A 23,472-nucleotide genomic window follows, 5' to 3' on the forward strand; every position below is an offset into this window, starting at 1 on the left:
CGTTTGCATTTATCACCGCACCTGGAAAACCTTCTTCTCATGGTGCAGGCTCCGCGGTCACCCTCCGCTTGTTTGCTCAATTCCTTCCGTTTTGGATTTTCTCCAGTCCAGCTTGGATTCCGGCCTGGTGCTCAGTTTCCTCAAGGGTCAGATCTCAGCGTTATCTGTGTTGTTCCAACGTAAGATTGCTGCCAACTTGCAAGTCTGGACCTTCATTCAAGGGGTCTCCCACGTGGTACCTCCCTACAGAATGCCGTTACAGACCTGGGATCTCAATTTGGTTCTGAGTGTTCTTCAGGAATCTCCGTTTGAACCTCTGCAGGATGTCCCGCTGACTTTCCTCTCCTGGAAGGTGGCCTCCCTTGTAGCAGTAACATCTATCAGGCAGGTCTCAGAATTGGCCGCACTATCCTGCCGGGCGCCTTTCCTTTCCTTCCACCAGGAAAAATTAGTCCTACGCCCATCTCCGGCTTTTCTCCCTAAGGTGGTTTCATCTTTACACCTTAATGAAGATATCATTCTTCCCTCCTTCTGCCCACAGCCAAAACATAGGGTCGAAAAGGCCCTTCACACCCTGGACGTGGTACGGGCCCTTAGGAGGTACATTTCTAGAACTGCTCCTTGCCGCAAATCGGTCTCCCTCTTTGTGCTCCCGGAGGGTCACAGAAATGGTTTAGCCGCATCTAAGGCCACGATAGCCAGATGGATCTGTTCAGCTATTCAAGAATCCTATTAAGTCAGGGGCAGTCCTATTCCAGCGGGGATTAGAGCACACTCTACTCGGTCGATGGGTGCTTCCTGGGCCATCCGGCACCAGGCAACGGCGGAGCAGGTTTGTAAGGCCGCAACATGGTCTAGCCTGCATACTTTCACAAGGCACTACAATGTCCACATTCAATCTACTGCGGATGCGGCCCTTGGCAGACGTATTCTGCAGGCGGCCGTCGCGCGTTTATAGTCAGATGGTACACGGAGTTATTTGGTTGTATTGTTTCCCACACAGGGACTGTTTTGGGACGTCCCATAGTCCTGTGTCCCCCAATGTGGCGAAGGAGAAATAGGGATTTTTGTGTACTCACCGTAAAATCCTTTTCTCCAAGCCACTCATTGGGGGACACAGCACCCACCCTGTTAGCCTTACGGCTCGTTACCTTTTTGGTTCTTGACTTTCTCTGACATGTTATACTCTAATGTTATGTAATATATTGTTATTAATCTCCTACTGCTTTTGCACTGAACTGGGTCTCTGGAAGCGAGTATGAGGGTGTATACTGCAGGGGAGGAGCTAACTCTTTTTGTCTCAACTTAGTGTCAGCCTCCTAGTGACAGCAGCATAACACCCATGGTCCTGTGTCCCCCAATGAATGGCTCGGAGAAAAGGATTTTACGGTGAGTACACAAAAATCCCTTTTTTAAAGCAAAGTTTGGGGAAAAAAATAACCTAGACATGTTTGGTGTCTATGAACTCATAATGACCTGGAGAATCATAATGTCAGGTCAGTTTTAGCATTTAGTGAACCTAGCAAAAAAGCCAAGCAAAAAACAAGTGTGGGATTGCATTTTCTTTGCAATTTCACCGAACTTGGAATTTTTTTCACGCTTTCTGTTACACGACATGGTAAAACCAACGGTGTCGTTCAAAAGTACAACTTGTCCCGCAAAAAATAAGCCCCCACATGTCCATATTGAGGAAAACTAAAAAAGTTATGGCTCTGGGAAGGAGGGGAGCGGAAAATGAAAACACAAAACTGAAAAAAGCTTTGGTCATGAAGAGGTTAAAAACTTCTGTTTCAGGGGCTGGGCTAGCACTGCTCTACTAAGCAAGTGCCTGTTGTCGATTCTGACCTGTTTAGTGCAATCTTGTCACTGTGCAGTTTTAATGTCACTGACTCTGATGAGACTTCACGAGCCGGCAAGAGAGTGCGCTTTCAGTGGCCATTTTAAGGAGGTAACCCGGCACATAAGCACGACAGAGACCAGCTCCGCATTGCCCCCGCAAGTGACATCAGTTTTTCAATGCATGAGCAAAATCAGCACTAGTTGTAATGTGCATATTAACATTGCATGACCAAACAATACTTTTGTGTTTTTCTGATAATAAAGGTTATAAATGCAGCATTGGCACTTGCTGCTAAACCTCATAGCAAAGTAGCTCAAGAAACAATGGATCTTTTCAAGGAACAGTGGGAGAAACAAGTTCGTATATTGACAGATGCAGTTGATGACATCACATCAATCGATGACTTCCTGGCTGTTTCAGGTACCTCTCTAAATTTTTAGTTTTATATTTTTTTCTACCTAATCTTTAATCAATTTAAAATATGTTAAGTGCTTGTGTGTGATGTACATTCCTTCCATATTCCGATGATGGCCAGAAGTAAACACTGAACAGACCTACTTTGAGCAGTCCCATTCAGTGGGTAGCTGCAGCTGCCCAGTGCTGCAGAACAGCTCCTATTGGATGCAGCTGTGCAGTGCAGCGCTGTTCAATGTTTACATCCCACTGTCACCAGAGCTAATCAGTGAGGGTACTGGGTGTCTTGGTCTAAATATTTCCCATTTGACTGTAAAAAAAAAACAAAACGCAAAAAAACTGAGGACAGTACTTTTAGATGGAGCATTTTTTCCCTTGCATTTTGACCTTTACTTCTTTATATTGAGGACTTACAGTGGGGAAAATAAGTATTTGATACACTGCTGATTTTGCAAGTTTTCCCGCCTACAAAGAATGGAGAGGTCTATAATTTTTATTGTAGGTACACTTCAACTGTGAGACAGAATCTAAAAATAAATCCCAGAAAATCACATTGTATGATTTTTACATAATGAAAATTGCATTTTATTGCATGAAATAGGTATTTGATACAATAGAAAAACAGAACTTAATATTTGATACAGAAACCTTTTTTTTGCAATTATAGAGGTCAGATGTTTCCTGTAGTTCTTGATCAGTTTTGCACACACTGCAGCAGAGATTTTGGACTCCTCCATACAGATTTCCTCCAGATCTTTCAGGTTTCGAGGTAGTTTCTGGGCAACATTAAGTTTCAGCTCCCTCCAAAGATTTCGTATTGGTTTGAGTTCTGGACACTGGCTAGGCCACTCCAGGACCTTGAAGTGCGTCTTACGCAGTCACTTAGTTTCCCTGGCTGTGCGTTTCGGGTCATTGTCATTCTAGAAGACTGAGCTTCGATCAATCTTCAATGCTCATACTGAAGGAAGGAGGTTATTGGCCAGCCTCTCTTTGCAGAAAAGCATCCCCAAAGTATGATGTTTCCCCCACCATGCTTCACGGTTGGGACAGAGTTCTAGGGATTGTACTCCTCTTTCTTCTTCCTCCAAAAACGGCGAGTGGGGTTGATACCAAAAAGTTCTATTTTGGTCTCATCTGACCACATGACCTTCTCCCATGCCTCCTCTGGAGCATTCAGATAGACATTGGTAAACTTCAAACGGGCCTGGACATGTGCTAGCATGAGTAGAGGGATCTTGCATGCCCTGCAGGATTTTAAGCCCTTTAAGACCTATGACATGTAACAATAGCAGCCACGGGTGGAATCGCGATCCACCTGTGGCTGTTAATGTTAAATGACGCTGTCAATCTCTGAATACGGCTTTTAGCATAACACCAGAAGTGTGTCATTAGCGCCACCCATCGGTGCCCATGTCACATGATCACAAATTGCCAATGGGTTGGCATGAGAACCAGAGGTCTACAGCGCCGTGGCTGGCGCTTATAGCAGATGAGCATTTTAGCCTCACGTAACAAGGCTGAAGAAATGGAGACGCTGTGGGTCTTGGAAAATGTCGACAATTTTTTTTTTTTTATTTCACCCCTTAAATAAAGAAAAAGCTATACATATTTGGTATCTACTAGCTTGTAACGGCAGGTCAGTGTTAGCATTTAGTGATCATGGTACAAAAAAACCAAACAATTGTGGTATTGCACTTTTTTTTGCCATTTCACCGCACATTGAATTTTTCCCCGTTTTCCAGTACACTATATGGAAAAACCAATGGTGTCTTTCAAAAGAACAACTTGTCCTGCAAAAAAAAAGAAAAACCTTCACATGGCCATATTGATGGAAAAATAAAGTAAGTTATGGCTCTGTAAAGAATACAAGCAAAAAAAAAAAACTCAAATAGAAAAACCCAACTTAGTAAAGGGGTTAATCCATGATGATGTAGTGTGTTACTCATGGTAATGTTTGATACTGTGATCCAAGCTGTCTTCAGGTCATTGACCAGGTCCTCCTGTGTAGTTCTGCGCTGATTCCTGACCTTTCTCAGAATCATGTAGCCCATCCCATCCTTTTGCAGTTATAAAACTTTGTCCCTCGTGTCCTTAGCTCTTTGGCCTTGACCATGGTGGAGAGGTTGGAGTGTGATTGATTGTGTGTGTGGACAGGTTTTTTATGCAAATGAGAAGTTCAAACGGGTGTAATTAATACAGGTAATGAGTGCAGAGTAGGGGGGCTTCTTAAAGAAAAACTAAGGCTAATTTCACACATCAGTTTTCTGCCGTCAGGCATAATCCGGCTATTTTTGAAAAAAACGGATACGGTGCAAATTGTGAAAAACTGATGCGCCGGATTTTTTTTTGCTGGATTTGTTTTTGTTAACTAGAGTTTAAACTTCCTGTAGAGAGAGAGATAGACATAGAATTTCACCTCACGTTTCATCCGTTTATCGCTGAAACCATCGCTGTGCGTTTTTTCACCAGACAGAAAAAAGGTTCCTCTGTACGTTTTCTCCGTCCGCCGGAAAAATAATTTTTCATGGATCCTGCAAAAAAACGGATGAAACGTGTGGCCATCAGGCGCAATCCAGTGCGATTACAACTTGATGAGAAAAAAAACTGATCCGGCGGAAGAAAACTTATCGTTTTTTTTTTCTTTCAAAACTCACTGGCTTGTGCCTGGCGGCAAAAACCTGATGTATTAAAGTAGTCTAACAGGTCTGAGAGCCAGAATTCTTGCTGGTTGGTAGATGGTCAAATACGTATTTCATGCAATAAAATTCAATTTAATTCTGTAAAAATCATACAATGTGATTTTCTGTTTTGTATCTCTTGATTCTGTCTCTCACAGTTGAAGTGTACCTACGATAAAAATGTTAGACCTCTCATTTTTTTTTTAAGGTGGGAAAACTTGTTAAATCAGCAGTGTATCAAATACTTATTTTCCCCTCTGTATATGCACTGCTGTACCTGCATTTTCTCATTACCTGGGTTCATTCATGAATTCTGTTGAGCTGCTTTACATGCACCATTTCTATTTGCCACCCTGCTTTGTAACAGTATTCAGGGGCATATTCTAAGAGAAGATGCTTATGGAAATTTGATACAACAAACAAGCTTTAATTTATTAACAATATTGGTATAATTATTACCTAGTCACCTTGGGCCTGCAGTGTGCAAAGAAAGTCGTATTGTTTAGAGTAACGAAATTTAAAATATGTTCATTTTAATGATATTTTTTTATTCATTGCAGAAAATCATATTTTGGAAGATGTCAATAAATGCGTCATAGCGCTTCAGGAAAAAGATGTTGATGGACTGGATCGCACAGCGGGTGCAATACGTGGGCGTGCAGCTAGAGTCATTTATGTTGTTACTTCAGAGATGGATAATTATGAACCTGGAGTCTATACAGAAAAAGTACTGGAAGCGACCAAACTTTTGTCAAATACAGGTAAAGCTAATGTATGTTTTCTTATGTGTTTTAGTATGTGGCAGTCTCTATAATACCCTGCAGATTAGTATAGAAGTACAGAACCCGCCACCCATCACTCAGATGACTTGTTGGAACATGGCTGCTCAGGAGGCAGAATCCCTCACTTCCTGCAGAGCCTTTAAAATTCAAATTCACTGGCTTTGCTGTATTTTCCCCAAAAATCAGAGTTCCAGCAAATAAATTCTCCATGAAATGCAATAGTGCAAAGCAGTGGAGGTAGTAGAGTTGGATGGGCCCCAGTGCATAATTTGGACCTGATTCCGCCAACCCATCTGCGCTCACATGTTGGTCAAATGTATCGGTCCTTTTAGCATTCAAAGTTTTGTAAGGACATATGAGTTGCCCCTCTACATTATGTAGTAATGTCACTCATCCTGGGCTCCTTCCTCGTGTATATGTCTTCTATATGGGTATATATTTCACCTATCCTGGGCTCATCCTGTTATATACAGTCATGGCTGAAAGTGTTGACATCATTGAACTTGTTTCAGAAAATTAAGTATTTATCCCAGAAAATTATTGCAATTATACATGGTTTCTTATACCCATATTTTTTTTTGTGTATATTGGAACAACACAAAAAAGAAAAAAATGGAAAAAAAGGCAAACTGGTCAATTTCACTCAAAACCCCAAAAATGGTCCAGACAAAATGTAACACCTTTCCAAAGGTTTTTTGAGCTCTCCATGCATGTGTTGGGATTGTCACCCAGCCGCGACACGTACAGCTGCGGCGGCGAACAGCTGATTATGGGGGGGGGGGCGCTCTATGTTTCCAGGTTACCGAGATTACCAAAGGATTTGGTGGTCGCGCGTGCACACACGCACACTGTATATGCCGTACGCAACACACACACACTTTATATGCCGTACCCAGTATGTGCCGTACCCAGCCTCTTGCGCAGTACCAACAGCAGAACACCATCGCAACACACACTGTATAAGCCGTATGCACGCAGGCAAACACACTGTATACACCTTACGCACCACACACACACTATGCGCCGTACGCAGCCTCTTGCGCGGTACCACCAGCGGAACACAGTCGCGAATGATTCACTGACTGCCGCCATCTTTGTACAGGAGGAGCGCATGCACAGTTCTAATGTGACCACCGCTATCTGTCTGCACAAAGATGGTGGCGGTGAGATTTACTGCACCTGCACGAATTCCGCGCAAGCACAGTGAGTCAATCGGCTGATCCTGGCTGCAGATGCGCGACATGTCTACAGGCAGAGGAAGCTGGTCACAATAAAGGGGTTTTCCCACTAACAAAAGTTAATTTTAAAAATTGACTGTGTCTGACCGTGTACGGAACATTCCACATCTCCTGGGCAGGGGAGGAAGCAAAAGACAATACTGACATTATAGCAGGGGATCACAGGGATTCATTTTGTCTGGTAAAATATTTCACTGACTGTTATTAAACAATATTTTACCTCACAAAAATGTATGCTCTGCGATCTCCTGCTGTAATGTCAGTATTGTCTTTTGCTTCCTCCCCTGCCCATGAGCTGTGGTATGTTCGGTACACGGTCAGACACAGACGATATATTTTAAAATTAACTTTCGTTCATGGGAGAACCCCTTTAAAAACCAAATATCAATGCCAACATGGGAGAGCTAGAGAGCACATGGGGAACACAGGTCAAAGAAGAGATGACATGAGAGGAGAAGACAGCAGATGGAGGAAGGAGAGAGCACAGGGGAGAGAGAGACCGCTCAAATGGGACAGCACATGAGGGGAGAACACAGCACAGGAAAGAGAGACAGCAGACAGGGGGGGATAGCACATGGGGTAGACAGGTCAAAGAGAGCACAGACAGGAGAAGTCAGCACATGGGGAAAGAGAGAGGGGATAGGTGGATGAGCACATGGGGGGAGAGATTCTCAATGCTGCAAAGCCTGCCCCCATCGCGAATTACCGCCCTCCCGGAAACATCCGGCCTCCATCTAGAAGATATATATTTTACAACACACTTTGTGAGGTGAGCAGTTGTCTTTAAATGTATGGATTCTGGAGAGTTTTCTTTTGACTTAAAAAACAAAACATTATGGCTTTCCCGTCTAACAATCCAGATCTGTGAGACACAAACCTTGCTTTGTGGACTTTTCTTTAGTAGCAAAATTAGGACACAGTATGAAAAGGCCCCTTCTCCACTGTTGTTAAGGTGCTGTAACTGATTTATATCTTGAGGAAATTGAACTTCAAGCCAACGCTCCTTGGATTGACCCTCTCCTTCCTAGTCCTGCCCTACGCACGAATGTAGATCTTTCTGATGATGGAGTGCAGTGTTTGGCTGAGTTGCACAATTGCAGTATGGCTTTACCACATGTATTAACCAGACAATCTACTTTTCAGTCATGCCGCGATTCACAGAGCAAGTTGAAGCAGCAGTTGAAGCTCTCAGTGGAGACTCCAATCTGCCAATGGATGAAAATGAATTTATTGATGCATCTCGATTAGTTTATGATGGGATTCGTGATATCCGGAAGGCAGTGCTGATGATCAGAGTAGGTTTTACATGAGTTTATATAACATTTGGACAAGAGACCAGATATTGCAGAAAATGTAACAGATTGAAATTGTAAGTGCAGTGCATTATGTAGGTCGGCCATGGCCAGACGTCAGTATGGGAACTACTTATTGTTTAACCTGGAAGAAGACCTACTATGGATTAGGAATGTATATCTGTAGTGCCAGGAGCATGCTGCTGGAATATTGTGTACACACTTGACTTTCACAGCCATGCTTTCCTCATTCTATAGTCTATGAAGTGAACGAAAAAATACTTGTAAATGGCCATTTGTTCTTACATGTAAACATTACTGTCTACACAAGTAAGTAAAGATTGTAGATTTGGTTCTCACTTTACATCAATATTTCAGACTCCGGAAGAGTTGGATGATTCAGATTTTGAGACTGAAGACTTTGATGTAAGAAGCCGAACCAGTGTCCAGACCGAAGATGATCAACTAATTGCTGGGCAGAGTGCAAGAGTGAGTTGTATTAGTATTGTTGAAGTTAGCTTTAATTGCTTTCAAAAGCTTCTCCTATGTATCTATAGTCCGCTCGCCTTCATCTGGTACTTCTAGAAAATGACAGACCTAAGTTAATTGTTAAAGGCAAACTTCTGACGTTTCTCCTCTTTGTCTCCAACTGATCTTTGGTACAAAGGATTTGTCATTTTTTTTAAAACCATTGAAGGGATTGCTTACCTTCTGGGGATTTGTTTCTTTAAAGGGAGGATGCCGTGATTTTAGTTTTTGTATTAATAATTATTGATTATATAATCAATTATTTTTAATACAAAAGTAAATGTACTACTTTAATACTTTTTTATTTATTCATTTTTACTTTTGCCACTGGAGGCCGCCATTTTCATTAGTGTGGGTGTAAGTGTCTGGACACGACACTTGCACACCTCACTTACGGCAGCCATGGGCATAGGAGCCAACAGTCGGGCTCCGACCGCTCCTCCTGCCTCTCAGCTGTGACTTGGGCACGCCCCCTGGGCTGCTACGTCACAGCTGTGAGAGGAGATCGCGGCCATTTTGTTTTTTTCCTCTGTCATCGCACACACAGCTCAGTGTGTGCGATCATAGCAGGAGCTGCCAGGGAGAAGCTGCTGCTGGGAGCGAGGTTCGGGGTGAGTATCTGCAGCCAGGAGCTGTGATTGCAGCCTGTACTTAGTATCACAATACAGGCTGCAATCACTGCTCACTGCCAACCTGTTCAGAGCAGAGCAGGGAGATCGTCACACTGCTCTGCCCTGAACATGATTCAGCACTTCCTGGAAGAGGACTGAAGGTAAGTACAGAGTTTTTATTTTCTTATGCATCTACCACTGCTACCAGCCCCTATATACCACTGCTACCAGCCCTTATATACCACTGCTACTAGCCCCTATATACCACTGCTACTAGCCCCTATATACCACTGCTACCTGTCCCTATATACCACTGCTACCTGTCCCTATATACCACTGCTACCAGCCCTTATATACCACTGCTACCTGCCCCTATATACCACTGCTACCTGCTCCTATATACCACTGCTACCTGCTCCTATATACCACTGCTACCTGCTCCTATATACCACTGCTACCTGCTCCTATATACCACTGCTACCTGCCCCTATATACCACTGCTACCAGCCACTATATACCACTGCTACCTGCCCCTATATACCACTGCTACCTGCTCCTATATACCACTGCCACCTGCTCCTATATACCACTGCTACCTGCTCCTATATACCACTGCTACCTGCCCCTATATACCACTGCTACCTGCTCCTATATACCACTGCTACCTGCTCCTATATACCACTGCTACCTGCCCCTATATACCACTGCTACCTGCTTCTATATACCACTGCTACCTGCCCCTATATACCACTGCTACCTGCTCCTATATACCACTGCTACCTGCTCCTATATACCACTGCTACCTGCTCCTATATACCACTGCTACCTGCTCCTATATACCACTGCTACCTGCTCCTATATACCACTGCTACCTGCTCCTATATACCACTGCTACCTGCTCCTATATACCACCTACCACTGCTACCTGCCTCTATATACCACCTACCACCGCTACCTGCCTCTGTATACCACTGCTACCTGCCTCTGTATACCACCGCTACCTGCCTCTGTATACCACAGCTACCTGCCTCTGTATACCACCGCTACCTGCCTCTGTATACCACCTACCACTGCTGCCTGCCTCTATATACCATCTACTACTGCTGCCTGCCTCTGTATACCACCGCTACCTGCCTCTGTATGCCACCTAACACTGCTGCCTGCCTCTATATACCATCTACCACTGCTGCCTGCCTCTGTATAGCACCGCTACCTGCCTCTGTATAGCACAGCCACCTGCCTCTGCATACCACCTACCACTGCTGCCTGCCTCTATATACCATCTACCACTGTTGCCTGCCTCTATATACCATCTACCACTGCTGCCTGCCTCTATATACCATCTACCACTGTTGCCTGCCTCTATATACCATCTACCACTGCTGCCTGCCTCTATATACCATCTACCACTGCTGCCTGCCTCTATATACCATCTACCACTGCTGCCTGCCTCTATATACCATCTACCACTGCTGCCTGCCTCTATATACCATCTACCACTGCTGCCTGCCTCTATATACCATCTACCACTGCTACCTCTGTCCTGTGTAGCTAATCTAGTCCTGTGTAGCTAATCCTGTCCTGTGTACAGTATCACACAAGATAGGATTAGATACACGGCGCAGCACAGTATCACACAGGACAGGATTAGATACACGGCTAAGCAGTCAGTATCTAAACCTCTCCTATGCACTCCTCTCCCCCCCCCCGCGTGTCTTTCCCCATTGTGGTTTATTATTTTTGTTGTGGGAGATGAGGGAGTCAAGGATTATGCGTTCGGTATGGTATAAAAAAGATTAATAAAGGACTTTATTCTGGCCGAGTCTTTATTTACAATACATGTGAGATCTATGTGGCGGCATTATGGGTGATCTATATGGCGGTATTATGTGAGAAGCATATGGTGGTATGTGAGAACACTGGCGGTATTATGTGTGATCTATATGGCGGTATGTGAGAACACTGGCGGTATTATGTGTGATCTATATGGCGGTATTATGTGAGAACACTATGGCAGTATTATCTTCAGAAAGCGGACCCATTTTATGGTGGTTCTGGCTGAGCACCTGCACGCGGGTCTGGGGTAATAGAGGGGGCAGCGTGACCTCCAGTTAGGTGCAGTCAGGGGAAGGCTGGTGAGGCGGCTGAAGAGAGGGGTCTCATTTTTATCGTTACTATATGGCTACATTTCTTTCCCAGCGTCACCCCATACTTCGCCTGTCGCCTCGCTTTCACACATCGCCAGGACAGGATGGGGAAGACAGGATCTGAGGAGGGGAATGGGGTCTGCATGCAAAGTCTGGATCAGACCAGGCCATCAATCCGCAGAAATGTTTCCTGGATTTCTGTGGAGCAGACGGTCCATCCATGTGTATAAAAGACAGCGCTCTATGTACAATCCCTGGCTGCTCCACGCACCAAACAGGGGGTCCCCATAGACCAGCACACTGCTCTCCTGAAATACTCTGTGCTGCTGTCACCCTGCTCCCTCCACCACATATCTCCCAGAATCCTTGCTGCCTGCCATCCTTGGTGACTGTCTACTTGTCAGTATAAGGCTGCCATCCACTATCAGTATTTGGTCAGTATTTTACCTCAGTATTTGTAGCCAAAACCAGGAGTGGGTGATAAATGCAGAAGTGGTGCACATGTTTCTATTATACTTTTCCTCTATTTGTTCCACTCCTGGTTTTGGCTTACAAATACTGAGGTAAAATACTGACCAAATACTGCTAGTGTGACGGCAGCCATACTCTGCAGTCACCAACAAAATGGCTGCTCACTGGGTTCCTGAATATCATCCTCTCTAATCCCTTAGCAAACACCCATAAGGGGAGGAGAGGAGACATCACACAGGTCAGCAGACTCCGCCCATAATTACTGCAGTGCAGTAATGTGAGCTAGTTGTACACTAGGTTTTTCTGAAATTTCAGCAGCTGCTCCCTCTGAAAAGGGGTGTTGAAAAGTGGAAATTCCAAAACTTTTCAAATTATTTTTCATATTTTACTAAATCATAAACAAATGATAATATTTTTTAAGAAAATGTAATCATTAATTCTTTACATTTTTACAATTTCTGAAAAAAATTTTTTTGGTGGCACCTTCCCTTTAACCCCTTTAACCCCTTCGCGACATGCGCCGTACTAGTACTGCGCTGCCGGCACTGCATTAGTGCCAGCAGCAGTACTAGTACGGCGCACCGATCACCGCGGTCTCGCGCTGAGCGCCGCGGTGATCGGGTGCGGGTGTCAGCTGTATATGACAGCTGACACCCCGCAGCAATGCCCACGATCGGCGCTATCGCCGATCGCGGGCATTTAACCCCTCTGATGCCGCTGTCAGTAGTGACAGCGGCATAGAGGGGGATCGCGCAGGGACTGGGGCTCCCTGCGCTCTCCCACCGGAGCAACGCAATGAGATCGCGTTGCTCCGGTGACCCGGAAGGAGTCCCCGGATCCAAGATGGCCGCCGGACTCCTTCCGGGTCATGAAGTGACCTGGCTAGCCGGCGCCTGCTGAGAGCAGGCGCTGGAGAGCCAGCTAAGCTGCCTGTCAGATCGTTGATCTGACAGTGTGCTATGCAGTGTCAGATCAACGATCTGATCTAATACAGAGATGTCCCACCCTGGGACAATGTTAGAAAGTAAAAAAAAAAAAAATAGAATGTGTAAAAAAAAATAAAAAAAAATCCCCAAATAAAAAAAAAAAAAAAACATTTCCCAATAAATCCATTTATTTATGTAAAAAAAAAAACAAACCAATAAATGTACACATATTTGGTATCGCCGCGTCCGTAACGACCCGCTCTATAAAACTATCCCACTAGTTAACCCCTTCAGTGAACACCGCAAAAAAAAAAAAAAAAACATGGCAAAAAACAACGCTTTATTATCATACAGGCGAACTAAAAGTGGAATAACACGCGATCAAAACGACGGATATAAATAACCATGGTACCACTGAAAACGTCATCTTGTCCCGCAAAAAAAAAAGCCGCCATACATTATCATCAGCAGAAAAATAAAAAAGTTATAGCTCTCAGAATAATGCGATGCAAAAACAATTATTTTTTTATATAAAATAGTTTTTATTGTGTAAAAGCGCCAAAACATAAAAAAAATTACATAAATGAGGTATCGCTGTAATCGTACTGACCCGAAGAATAAAACTGCTTTATCCATTTTACCACACGTGGATCGGTATAAACGCCCCCCCTAAAAGAAATTCAGGAATTGCTGGTTTTTGTTCATTCCGCCTCCCAAAAATCGGAATAAAAAGCGATCAAAAAATGTCATCTGCCCGAAAATGTTACCAATAAAAACGTCAACTCGTCCCGCAAAAAACAAGACCTCATATGACTCTGTGGGCCAAAATATGGATAAATTATAGCTCTCAAAATGTGGTGATGCAAAAACTCTTTTTTGCAATAAAAAGCGTCTTTTAGTGTGTGACAGCTGCCAATCATAAAAATCCGCCAAAAAAACGCTATAAAAGTAAATCAAACCCCCCTTCATCACCCCCTTAGTTAGGGAAAAATAATAAAATGTAAAAAAATGTATTTTTATTCGGATTCCCATGACAGCACTACGAGAGAGGGGATCCGCCCTTCAGGAACAGGAAACCTACAGATATAAAAGGGCGGCACCTCTCCCTATGCATCAGTTGGTTTCCTGTTCCTGAAGGGACAGGATCCTACAGATGAATCTCGTAATGGATCCCAGGCCGGCCGGACCGAATCAGGTAGCGGGGGGGGTCTCCTACCTCGGCCGGTGCGGAAGCCCCTGGAAGACGTCACGGTGGTCCTGGCTGGACTGCACGTCAGTGACGTAGACAGCAGGGAGCAGAGTCCGGAGGATTCCTGATCTCCTTCAGCGCCGGCGCCGGTAAGTATAGCGCTCCTTCGGTTCATGTGGTGGTGCAGCGCGGTGGTGAGGTAGCGGTGCCAGGAGGGGAACGCTATCCGGAGCGCTACTGCGTGCTCTTCGGCGTCCTGCATCGCTCTCAGCGTTAGCTGGAGCGTTTCCGGGTGCAGTGACGTCGAGGGGGCAGAGTCAGCAGGCGCTTCCGGGTCACTGGGGAACTGCGCATGCGCAGTTCATCCAAGATGGCGGCGCCCATCGATCCTGAACGCCGGACTCCTCACACACTGCGCTGACCCCCCAGCTGTAGCAGGAACCAATGAGAGTGGCGCCAGGCAGCCTGCTGACCGGATCTGAGGGGGATTTAAGCAGGAGCTGGATTTAGAGCTCTGCCTTTGGTCACATCCACATCATGGAGAGTGATGGTGAGCGGCAGCTTCAGCTGTCGGAGGAGGTGCGACAAAAGCCCACGTAGAAGGAGCATGCCAGGAGTGACCAGTCCAGCCGTAAAAGCTCGTCCAAGCAGGGATCTAGAGCATCGACTGGCAAAGAACCCCCTCGTGTTCCGGTACCTTTGTTGGCGTACACTGGTAAGAGATCTACGTGAATGCTCACTCAGTGACGCGGGCCCCTTATACTTTGTCATTCTAGGGGAAGAAAAGTGCAAAGTTGAAACATAAGGAGTGTGCCCTGTGTGAAGTCCCGTTACCAGATTCTTATACTAAAAAATTATGCGCCTCCTGTATACAACAGACAGTGAGGTCTACAGGAATGGAGGGGTTGAGTGACATCAGGCTAGATAGATGGTATCACCCTTATTGTCCTCCCCTAGGTAGCGGAAGAATCTGCTTCTACGGCTAATCTACGTGAGATGATCTGTACAGAAGTAAGGGAATCCCTGCGGTCTATGTCCCAGGCGGGAAGTTCAAAACAGAGAGCCTCGGTGATCTCTGATTCGTCAGAGGAAGATAAAGAGGAAGGTTCTTATGGCTCAAATCTCTCTTCCTCGTCATCAGAAGAGGAATCTGGCCGATTCCGTCTGCCTCTGGACCGGGTGGATAAATTAGTTAAGTCGGTCAGAGGTACGATGGGCCTAGAAGAACCTAAGACTCAGCTTTCCCGTCAGGAGCTAATGTTCAGTGGCTTGGAACACAAGAAGCGTAGATCCTTCCCGGTGAATGATAAAATTCAAGACCTGATTCTCCGAGAATGGAAGAAACCGGAGAAGAAAGGCTCATTACCGCCAGCTTTAAAACGCAGGTATCCCTTTGAGGATACGACTGTGGATACCTGGGACCAGGCCCCTAAATTAGATGCCGCGGTGGCAAAGGCATCAAAGAGAGCCGCATTACCTTTCGAGGACATGGGATCCCTTAAAGACCCTCTTGACAGGAAGGCGGATACCTTCCTTAAAGGTACTTGGGAGATGGCAGCCGGATCCTTGAGACCGGCAGTGGCTGCGACTTGTACAGCCAGATCCCTAATGGTCTGGCTGGAACAGTTGGAATCCCAGCTTAAAGAAGGCGCCTCCAGAAGTTCTATTCTAAGTGCGCTTCCGGTGATTCAAGATGCTGCGGCTTTCCTGTCGGACGCGTCGGTCGATTCGGTCAGAATGGCGGCCAGAGCAGCAGGACTCTCCAACGCGGCTTGTAGAGCCCTGTGGTTGAAGTGTTGGTCGGGTGACATTCAATCAAGGTCCAAATTATGCGCTATTCCATGCAAAGGGGAATATCTCTTTGGGCCAACCTTGGATGAGCTGCTTGAAAAGGCTGGAGATGACAAGAAAAAATTCCCTAGTTTGTCATCAGCCTCTTATCGGCGTCCATTCAACAGGAGGAGATTTGGTCGCGGAAGGAAGCGCGCATCCTCGCCCTCTAGAGAGAATTTTAGATGGGAGGATAGACGCAGGAGAGGTACGGGTTACATGTTCCGCCGTTCCTCAAAAGAACGTAAGAAACCGGACCAATGACTAGCAATCCCTGTGGGAGGGAGATTGTCAGCCTTCTCTTCCGCATGGACTAACATCTCAAATAGTGACTGGGTCCGAGGTATTATTTCAGAAGGCCTGAAATTGGAATTTATTCACTGGCCTCGGGATAAATTTATGTTAACCCCCTTACGCTCCTCCACTATTGAACAGACGGCTTTAGAGGCAGAAGTTGTGAGTTTATGCCTTAAGAACGTGCTGATTGAGGTCCCAGAGTCAGATAGAGGGAGTGGATTCTACTCTCCTCTATTTCTGATTCAAAAACCAGACAGGTCATTTAGGACTATTATTAACCTTAAATACCTTAATGAATACCTTGTTAAAGCCACATTTAAAATGGAGTCAATCAGCTCTGCAATAAAAATGTTGTTCAAACACTGCTTCATGGTAGTTGTGGACTTAAAAGATGCGTATTATCATGTTCCTATCCATGAAAACTTTCAGAGGTTTCTACGTGTGGCGGTGTCTATGGGGGGTATTGTTCGACACTTTCAATTTAGAGCCCTTCCCTTCGGCCTCTCAACGTCTCCCCGAGTATTCACTAAAGTTGTTGCGGAGGTCATGGCGCACTTACGTGAATCTGATATCCTCATAATCCCTTATCTGGATGATTTCCTGATAGTTGGAAACTCAGCAGACCATTGCCTGGCTCAGGTAAAAACAGCTATGTCCAAACTAGAACATCTGGGCTGGATTATAAACTATGAAAAATCCCGATTACAACCCCTAAAAACCCAGAGATTTCTAGGGCTGCTGTTAGATTCCGAGTCCCAACAATGCTGTCTTCCACCTGATAAACTGCTCCATATCCAACAACAGGTATTAAAAGCAATTAATAATCCAACCATGACTCTTAGACAGGCTATGTCTTTGTTAGGTTCCCTAACTTCCTGTATTCCGGCCGTCCGTTGGGCACAGTTCCACTCCAGACCTTTACAGTTTGACGTACTGAATTATGATAGAGTCTTACAAGGTTCCTTGCAGGGTCAGTTGACGTTGAGTCCAGAGGTTCTGACATCTCTTAGATGGTGGCTGAAGGAAGACAATCTGTCAGCAGGAGTTCCCTGGGTGACTCAAGTGACTCGGGTAATTACGACGGACGCCAGCCCCACGGGGTGGGGGGCACACATGGGTGACGTAGTAGTCCAGGGTTTATGGGATCCCCAAACATCAGCCTCTTCCAATCAGAGGGAGTTGATGGCAATTGAATTCTCAATTAAAGAACTCCTCGTATATCTACAGGGTCACCATGTCAAAATCCTCTCCGACAACCAGGTGGCAGTGGCCTATGTGAATCACCAGGGTGGAACACGCTCCAAGTCCCTGATGGAAGTAGCGGATCGCCTGCTCCAGACAGCAGAAAACCATTTTCTATCTTTATCCGCAGTTCACATAAGAGGGAGAGAGAATATAAGAGCAGACTTTCTAAGTCGAAGCACCTTAAAACAAGGAGAATGGTCTCTGAACACAAAGATCTTCAAACGGATTGTCCACATGTGGGGTCATCCAGAAGTGGACTTATTTGCCACCAAGCACAACAGAAAGACGATAAATTTCTGTTCCTTAAATCCCAGGGAATATCCACTGGTAGTGGATGCCTTCCTGATCAGATGGGATTTCCGATTGGCATATGCGTTCCCCCCCGCTCAATCTATTGCCGCTGGTGGTCAGAAAGATAAGGGAGGATCAAGCGAGAGTCATACTGATCGCTCCGTTCTGGCCCAGAAGAGCATGGTTTTCCTGGCTCAGGAACATGTCCGTGAAAGACCCCTGGGTGCTGCCGGACATTCCGGACTTACTTCATCAAGGTCCGATCAACCATCGACAAGTGAAGGGTCTGCATTTGACGGCATGGTTTTTGAGAGGTCATTGTTAAAAAGCAGAGGTTTTTCTCCAAACCTAATTGATACCCCTTATGAAGAGTAGGAAAAACATAACAACTAAGATCTACTCTAGAACTTGGAGGAAGTTTCTGGCCTCTTCAAATTTTAATATTGAAGAGGTATACCAATCAACCGGATTCTAGAATTCCTGCAGAGGGGGCTAGAGCTAAATCTATCCACAAGTACACTAAAAGTACAAGTATCAGCCCTGGGGGCTCTATTTTCTTGTAACATTGCGGGTAATTATTGGGTATCAAGGTTTATCAAAGCATCTAGTAGATCCAGACCTATACACAGGAATAGGTCAATGCCTTGGGATCTCAATCTAGTCCTTTTCAGCCTTGACTAAGGAACCCTTTGAGCCCTTACATTCAGCCTCACTTAAATTACTATCCCTCAAAACAGCGTTTTTGGTGGCAATTACATCTGCTCGTAGGGTAGGAGACATACAGGCTCTTTCTAGGCTGTCCCCTTATACAGAATTTCTACAGGACAGAGTAGTCCTCAGACCAGATCCAGCTTATTTACCAAAAGTGGCCTCAGATTTTCACAGATCTCAGGAGATAGTGTTACCGTCATTTCTCCCTAATCCTTCTAATTCCAAAGAGGAGTTACTCCATACATTAGATGTTAGGAGATGTCTATTAGAATATATATCAGTCACTGATGCTTGGAAGAGAGAGGATGCGTTGTTTCTATCCTTCCAAGGTCCCAGGAAAGGTCTTAGAGTTTCAAAGTACACGCTAGCGAAGTGGATTAGGGAGGCTATCTCTCTGGCTTATACTGCAGGTGGAGGTCCAGCTCCGCAGAATCTGAGGGCACATTCCACCCGGGCCATGGCTACATCCTGGGCTGAAAGATCTGGAGTGTCGATCGACCAGATATGTAAGGCAGCTACGTGGTCATCCCCTTCCACCTTTTTCAAGCACTATAGGTTGGACTTGGGGTTCTCTTCTGATCTCACCTTCGGGTTAAGGGTGCTGCAGGCTATAGTCCCTCCCTAAGGTAGTTTACATCTCTGTAATTCTCTCGTAGTGCTGTCATGGGAATCCGAATAAAGCATTAAGCTACTTACTGGTAGCGGCATTTTTCGGAGGCCCATGACAGCACCCTTAGTTCCCTCCCTATTCACGTGGGGGTTGCACTTCCTATAGTATATATAATGAGATAGATAGATCTCACGTGTGGTATATAGTTCAATATGATGGATTATTTTTGTACATAAACTGTATATAATGTATATTTGTGTGCTACTAACCGCGGTAGTCCTCTCAGGCTCTGAAATACAACTGATGCATAGGGAGAGGTGCCGCCCTTTTATATCTGTAGGTTTCCTGTTCCTGAAGGGCGGATCCCCTCTCTCGTAGTGCTGTCATGGGCCTCCGAAAAATGCCGCTACCAGTAAGTAGCTTAATGCTATTTCCATTTTCCCATTAGGGTTAGGGCTAGGGTTAGGGCTAGGGTTAGGGCTAGGGTTAGGGTTGGGGTTAGGGTTTCAGTTATAATTGGGGGTTTCCACTGTTTAGGCACATCAGGGGGCGTCCGATCTCAATTCCAGCCAATTCTGCTTTGAAAAAGTAAAACAGTGCTCCTTCCCTTCCGAGTTCTCCTGTGTGCCCAAACAGTGGTTCCCCCCAACATACGGGGTATCAGCGTTCTCAGGACAAGTTGGACAACAACTTTTGGGGTCCAATTTGTCCTGTTACCCTTGGGAAAATAAAAACATAGGGGATAAAATATCATTTTCGTGGAAAAAAATATATTTTTTATTTTCACGGCTCTGCGTTATAAACTGTAGTGAAACACTTGTTGGTTCAAAGCTCTCACAACACATCTAGATAAGTTCCTTGGGGGGTCTAGTTTCCAATATGGGGTCACTTGTGGTGGGTTTCTACTGTTTAGGTACATCAGGGGCTCTGCAAATGCAACATGACACCTGCAGTCCATTCCATCTAAGTCTGCATTTCAAACGGTGCTCCTTCCCTTCCGAGCTCTGCCATGCACTCAAACGGTGGTTCCCCCCCACATGTGGGGTATCAGCGTACTCAGGACAAATTGGACAATAACATTTGTGGTCCAATTTCTCCTGTTACCCTTGGGAAAAAAAAAAATTGCGGGCTAAAACATCATTTTGTGGAAAGAAAAAATGATTTTTTAATTTTCACAATGCTACATTCTAAACTTTAGTGAAACAATTGGGGGTTAAAAGTGCTCACCACACATCTAGATAAGTTCCTTAGGGGGTCTTCTTTCCAAAATGGGGTCACTTGTGGGGGGTTTCCACTGTTAAGGCACGTCAGGGGCTCTCCAAATGCGACATGGCGTCCGATCTCAATTCCAGCCAATTTTGCATTGAAAAGTCAAATGGCACTCCTTCCCTTCCGAGCTCTGCCATGCGCTCAAACAGTGGTTTATCCCCATATATGAAGTATCGACGTACTCAGGACAAATTGCACAACAACTTTTGGGGTCCAATTTATCCTTTTACCCTTGGGAAAATAAAAAATTTGGGGCAAAAAGATAATTTTTTGTGAAAATTAATAAAAAAAATTTTTTACGGCTCTACATTATAAACTTCTGTGAAGCACTTGGAGGTTCAAAGTGCTCACCACACATCTAGATTAGTTCCTTAGGGGGTCTACTTTCCAAAATGGTGTCACTTGTGGGGGTTTCCACTGTTTAGGCACATCAGGGGCTCTCCAATCGTGACATGGGCTCCGATCTCAATTCCAGCAAATCTTGCATTGAAAAGTCAAATGGCGCTCCTTCCCTTCCGAGCTCTGCCATGTGCCCAAACAGTGGTTTACCCCCACATATGGGGTATCGGCGTACTCAGGACAAATTGTACAACGACTTTTGTGGTCCAATTTCTCCTGTTACCCTTGGTAAAATGAAACAAATTGGACCTGAAGTAAAAATTTTGTGAAAAAAAAGTTAAATGTTCAATTTTTTTAAACATTCAAAAAATTCCTGTGAAGCACCTGAAGGGTTAATAAACTTTTTGAATGTGGTTTTCAGTACCTTGAGGGGTGCAGTTTTTAGAATGGTGACACTTTTGGGCATTTTCTGTCATATAGACCCCTCAAAGTCACTTCAAGTGTGAGGTGGTCCGTAAAAAAATGGTTTTGCAAATTTTGTTGCAAAAATGAGAAATCGCTGGTCAACTTTTAACCCTTATAACGTCCTAACAAAAAAAAATTATGTTTCCAAAATTGTGCTGATGTAAAGCAGACATGTGGGAAATGTTGTTTATTAACTATATTATGTGATATAACTCTCTAATTTAAGGGCATAAAAACTGAGTTTGAAAATTGCTAAATTTTCATAATTTCCGACAAATTTTTGTTTTTTTCACAAATAAATGCAAGTCATATCGAAGAAGTTTTACCACTATCATGAAGTACAATATGTCACGAGAAAACAGTGTCAGAATCACCAGGATCCGTTGAAGCGTTTCAGAGTTATGACCTCATAAAGTGACAGTGGTCAGAATTGTAAAAATTGGCCCTGTCACTTAGGTGAAAACAGGCTTTGGGGTGAAGGGGTTAAACTTAGGTACCTTCACACTGATCAGCTTTCCAGCGATCACGACCAGCGATACGACCTGGCCGTGATCGTTGGAAAGTCGTTGTGTGGTCGCTGGAGAGCTGTCACACAGACAGCTCTCCAGCGACCAACGATGCCGAAGTCCCCGGGAAACCAGGGTAAACATCGGGTTACTAAGTGCAAGGCCGCGCTTAGTAACCCGATGTTAACCCTGGTTACTATTGTAAATGTAAAAAAAAAAAACCACTACATACTCACATTCCGGTGTCTGTCACGTCCCTCGCCTTCAGCTTCCCGCACTGACTGTGAGCGCCGGCCGGCCGTAAAGCAGAGCACAGCGGTGACGTCACCGCTGTGCTTTACGGCCGGCGCTCAGTCAGTGCGGGAAGCTGAACAAAATAAAGTTCTGGCCTTCTAGCTCCGACCAGCGATGTCACAGCAGGATCCAGATCGCTGCTGCGTGTCAAACACAACGAGATCGCTATCCAGGACGCTGCAACGTCACGGATCGCTATCGTTCAAAAGTTGCTGAGTGTGACGGTACCTTTACATTCATGTATTTGAGACTAGATATCTTTTAACAATTGTGCACTGTTCACCCTCTGCAGCCTCCATGTTACACTGTGTATTACTGGCTGCAGAATGAATTAACTGAGAATCCATCACTCAGCCTGCCATAATGGCCTGACAACTGTCTTTTTCTGTGCTCCTCTCAGCTGTTTTATGACCATATCAAAGTTTAATGTGCGGGGAAACCAATCCTGTAAAACCCAAACAGTGCAAAATATATAATAAAATCCAATTGCAAAAATTATTTTTAGCCTTAAATGCATTTAAGAAAAAAAAAAAAAAAGGTGAACAACTTTTTGTAATTTGTATGTATGTATGCCCAGTGGCGTAACTTGAGTCCAATAGGCCCAGTGCAAAATTTGGACCTGGGTCCCCACCTGCATGTTTTTCAGATGAATGGGCCCTTTAGTATTCCAGATATTGTTTAGACATACATGTTTGCTTTCTCATGTAAAAATGTCCCCGATCCTGGCCCCTTTCCTGTAATAATGTCCCTCATCCTGTGTGTGCCCTTTTTTTGTAATAATGTCCCCATCCTACCCCCATCCTGTAACAATGTCCCCTATCTTGGCCCCTTCCTGTAATAAAGTCTCCTATCCTGGCCCCTTCCCGTAATAATGTCCGCTACCCTGGCCCCTTCCTGTAATAATGTCCCCTATCCCGGCCCCTTCCTGTAATAATGTCCCCTATCCTGGACCCCTTCCTGTATTAATGTCCTTTATCCCGGCTCCTTCCTGTAATAATGTCCCCTATCCTAGACCCCTTCCTGTAATAATGTCCCTTATCCCGGCCCCTTCCCGTAATAATGTCCCCTATCCCGGCCCCTTCCTGTAATAATGTCCGCTATCCCGGACTTTTCCTGTAATAATGTCCCCTATCCTGGACCGTTCCTGTAATAATGTCTCCTATCCTGGACCCTTCCTGTAATAATCTGCCCTATCCGGCCCCTTCCTTTAATAATGTCCCCTATCCTGGCCCCTTCTTATAATAATATCCTCCATCCTGGTATAATGTCTCCAGCCTCCGCCCCTTTCAGTAATGTATGTCCCCAATCCTGGTAAGATGTCCTCCATTCTTGGCTGCTTCTAGTAATAATGACCCTGTTCTGTGGCTCTTCTACAACAAATATAAAAAAGGATAAATAATTCTTCTCCCCTGCCCCCCAGAAGCGCAGAAGCTGACTTCAGTGTGCAAGCGATGGGCAGCACATGACGTCACTGCTTTGAACAGTCGGGGGCTTGCACT

General features: G+C 45.0%; 1 protein-coding gene across 2 annotated transcripts in view; it reads left to right on the forward strand.

Moving 5' to 3' along the window:
* CTNNA1 (catenin alpha 1) overlaps nucleotides 1-23,472 on the forward strand; it is a 109,798-nt gene that overhangs the window by 71,708 nt on the left and 14,618 nt on the right. For both annotated transcript variants that reach the window (XM_069763860.1, XM_069763861.1), the window contains exons 11-14: nucleotides 2,104-2,260; nucleotides 5,493-5,693; nucleotides 8,096-8,247; nucleotides 8,623-8,733. In XM_069763860.1, coding sequence (XP_069619961.1) covers nucleotides 2,104-2,260; nucleotides 5,493-5,693; nucleotides 8,096-8,247; nucleotides 8,623-8,733 — 621 coding nt within the window. The remainder of the gene's footprint in view (nucleotides 1-2,103; nucleotides 2,261-5,492; nucleotides 5,694-8,095; nucleotides 8,248-8,622; nucleotides 8,734-23,472) is intronic.

Source organism: Ranitomeya imitator, chromosome 4 (genome assembly GCF_032444005.1).
Source record: "Ranitomeya imitator isolate aRanImi1 chromosome 4, aRanImi1.pri, whole genome shotgun sequence".
Lineage (NCBI taxonomy): Eukaryota > Metazoa > Chordata > Amphibia > Anura > Dendrobatidae > Ranitomeya > Ranitomeya imitator.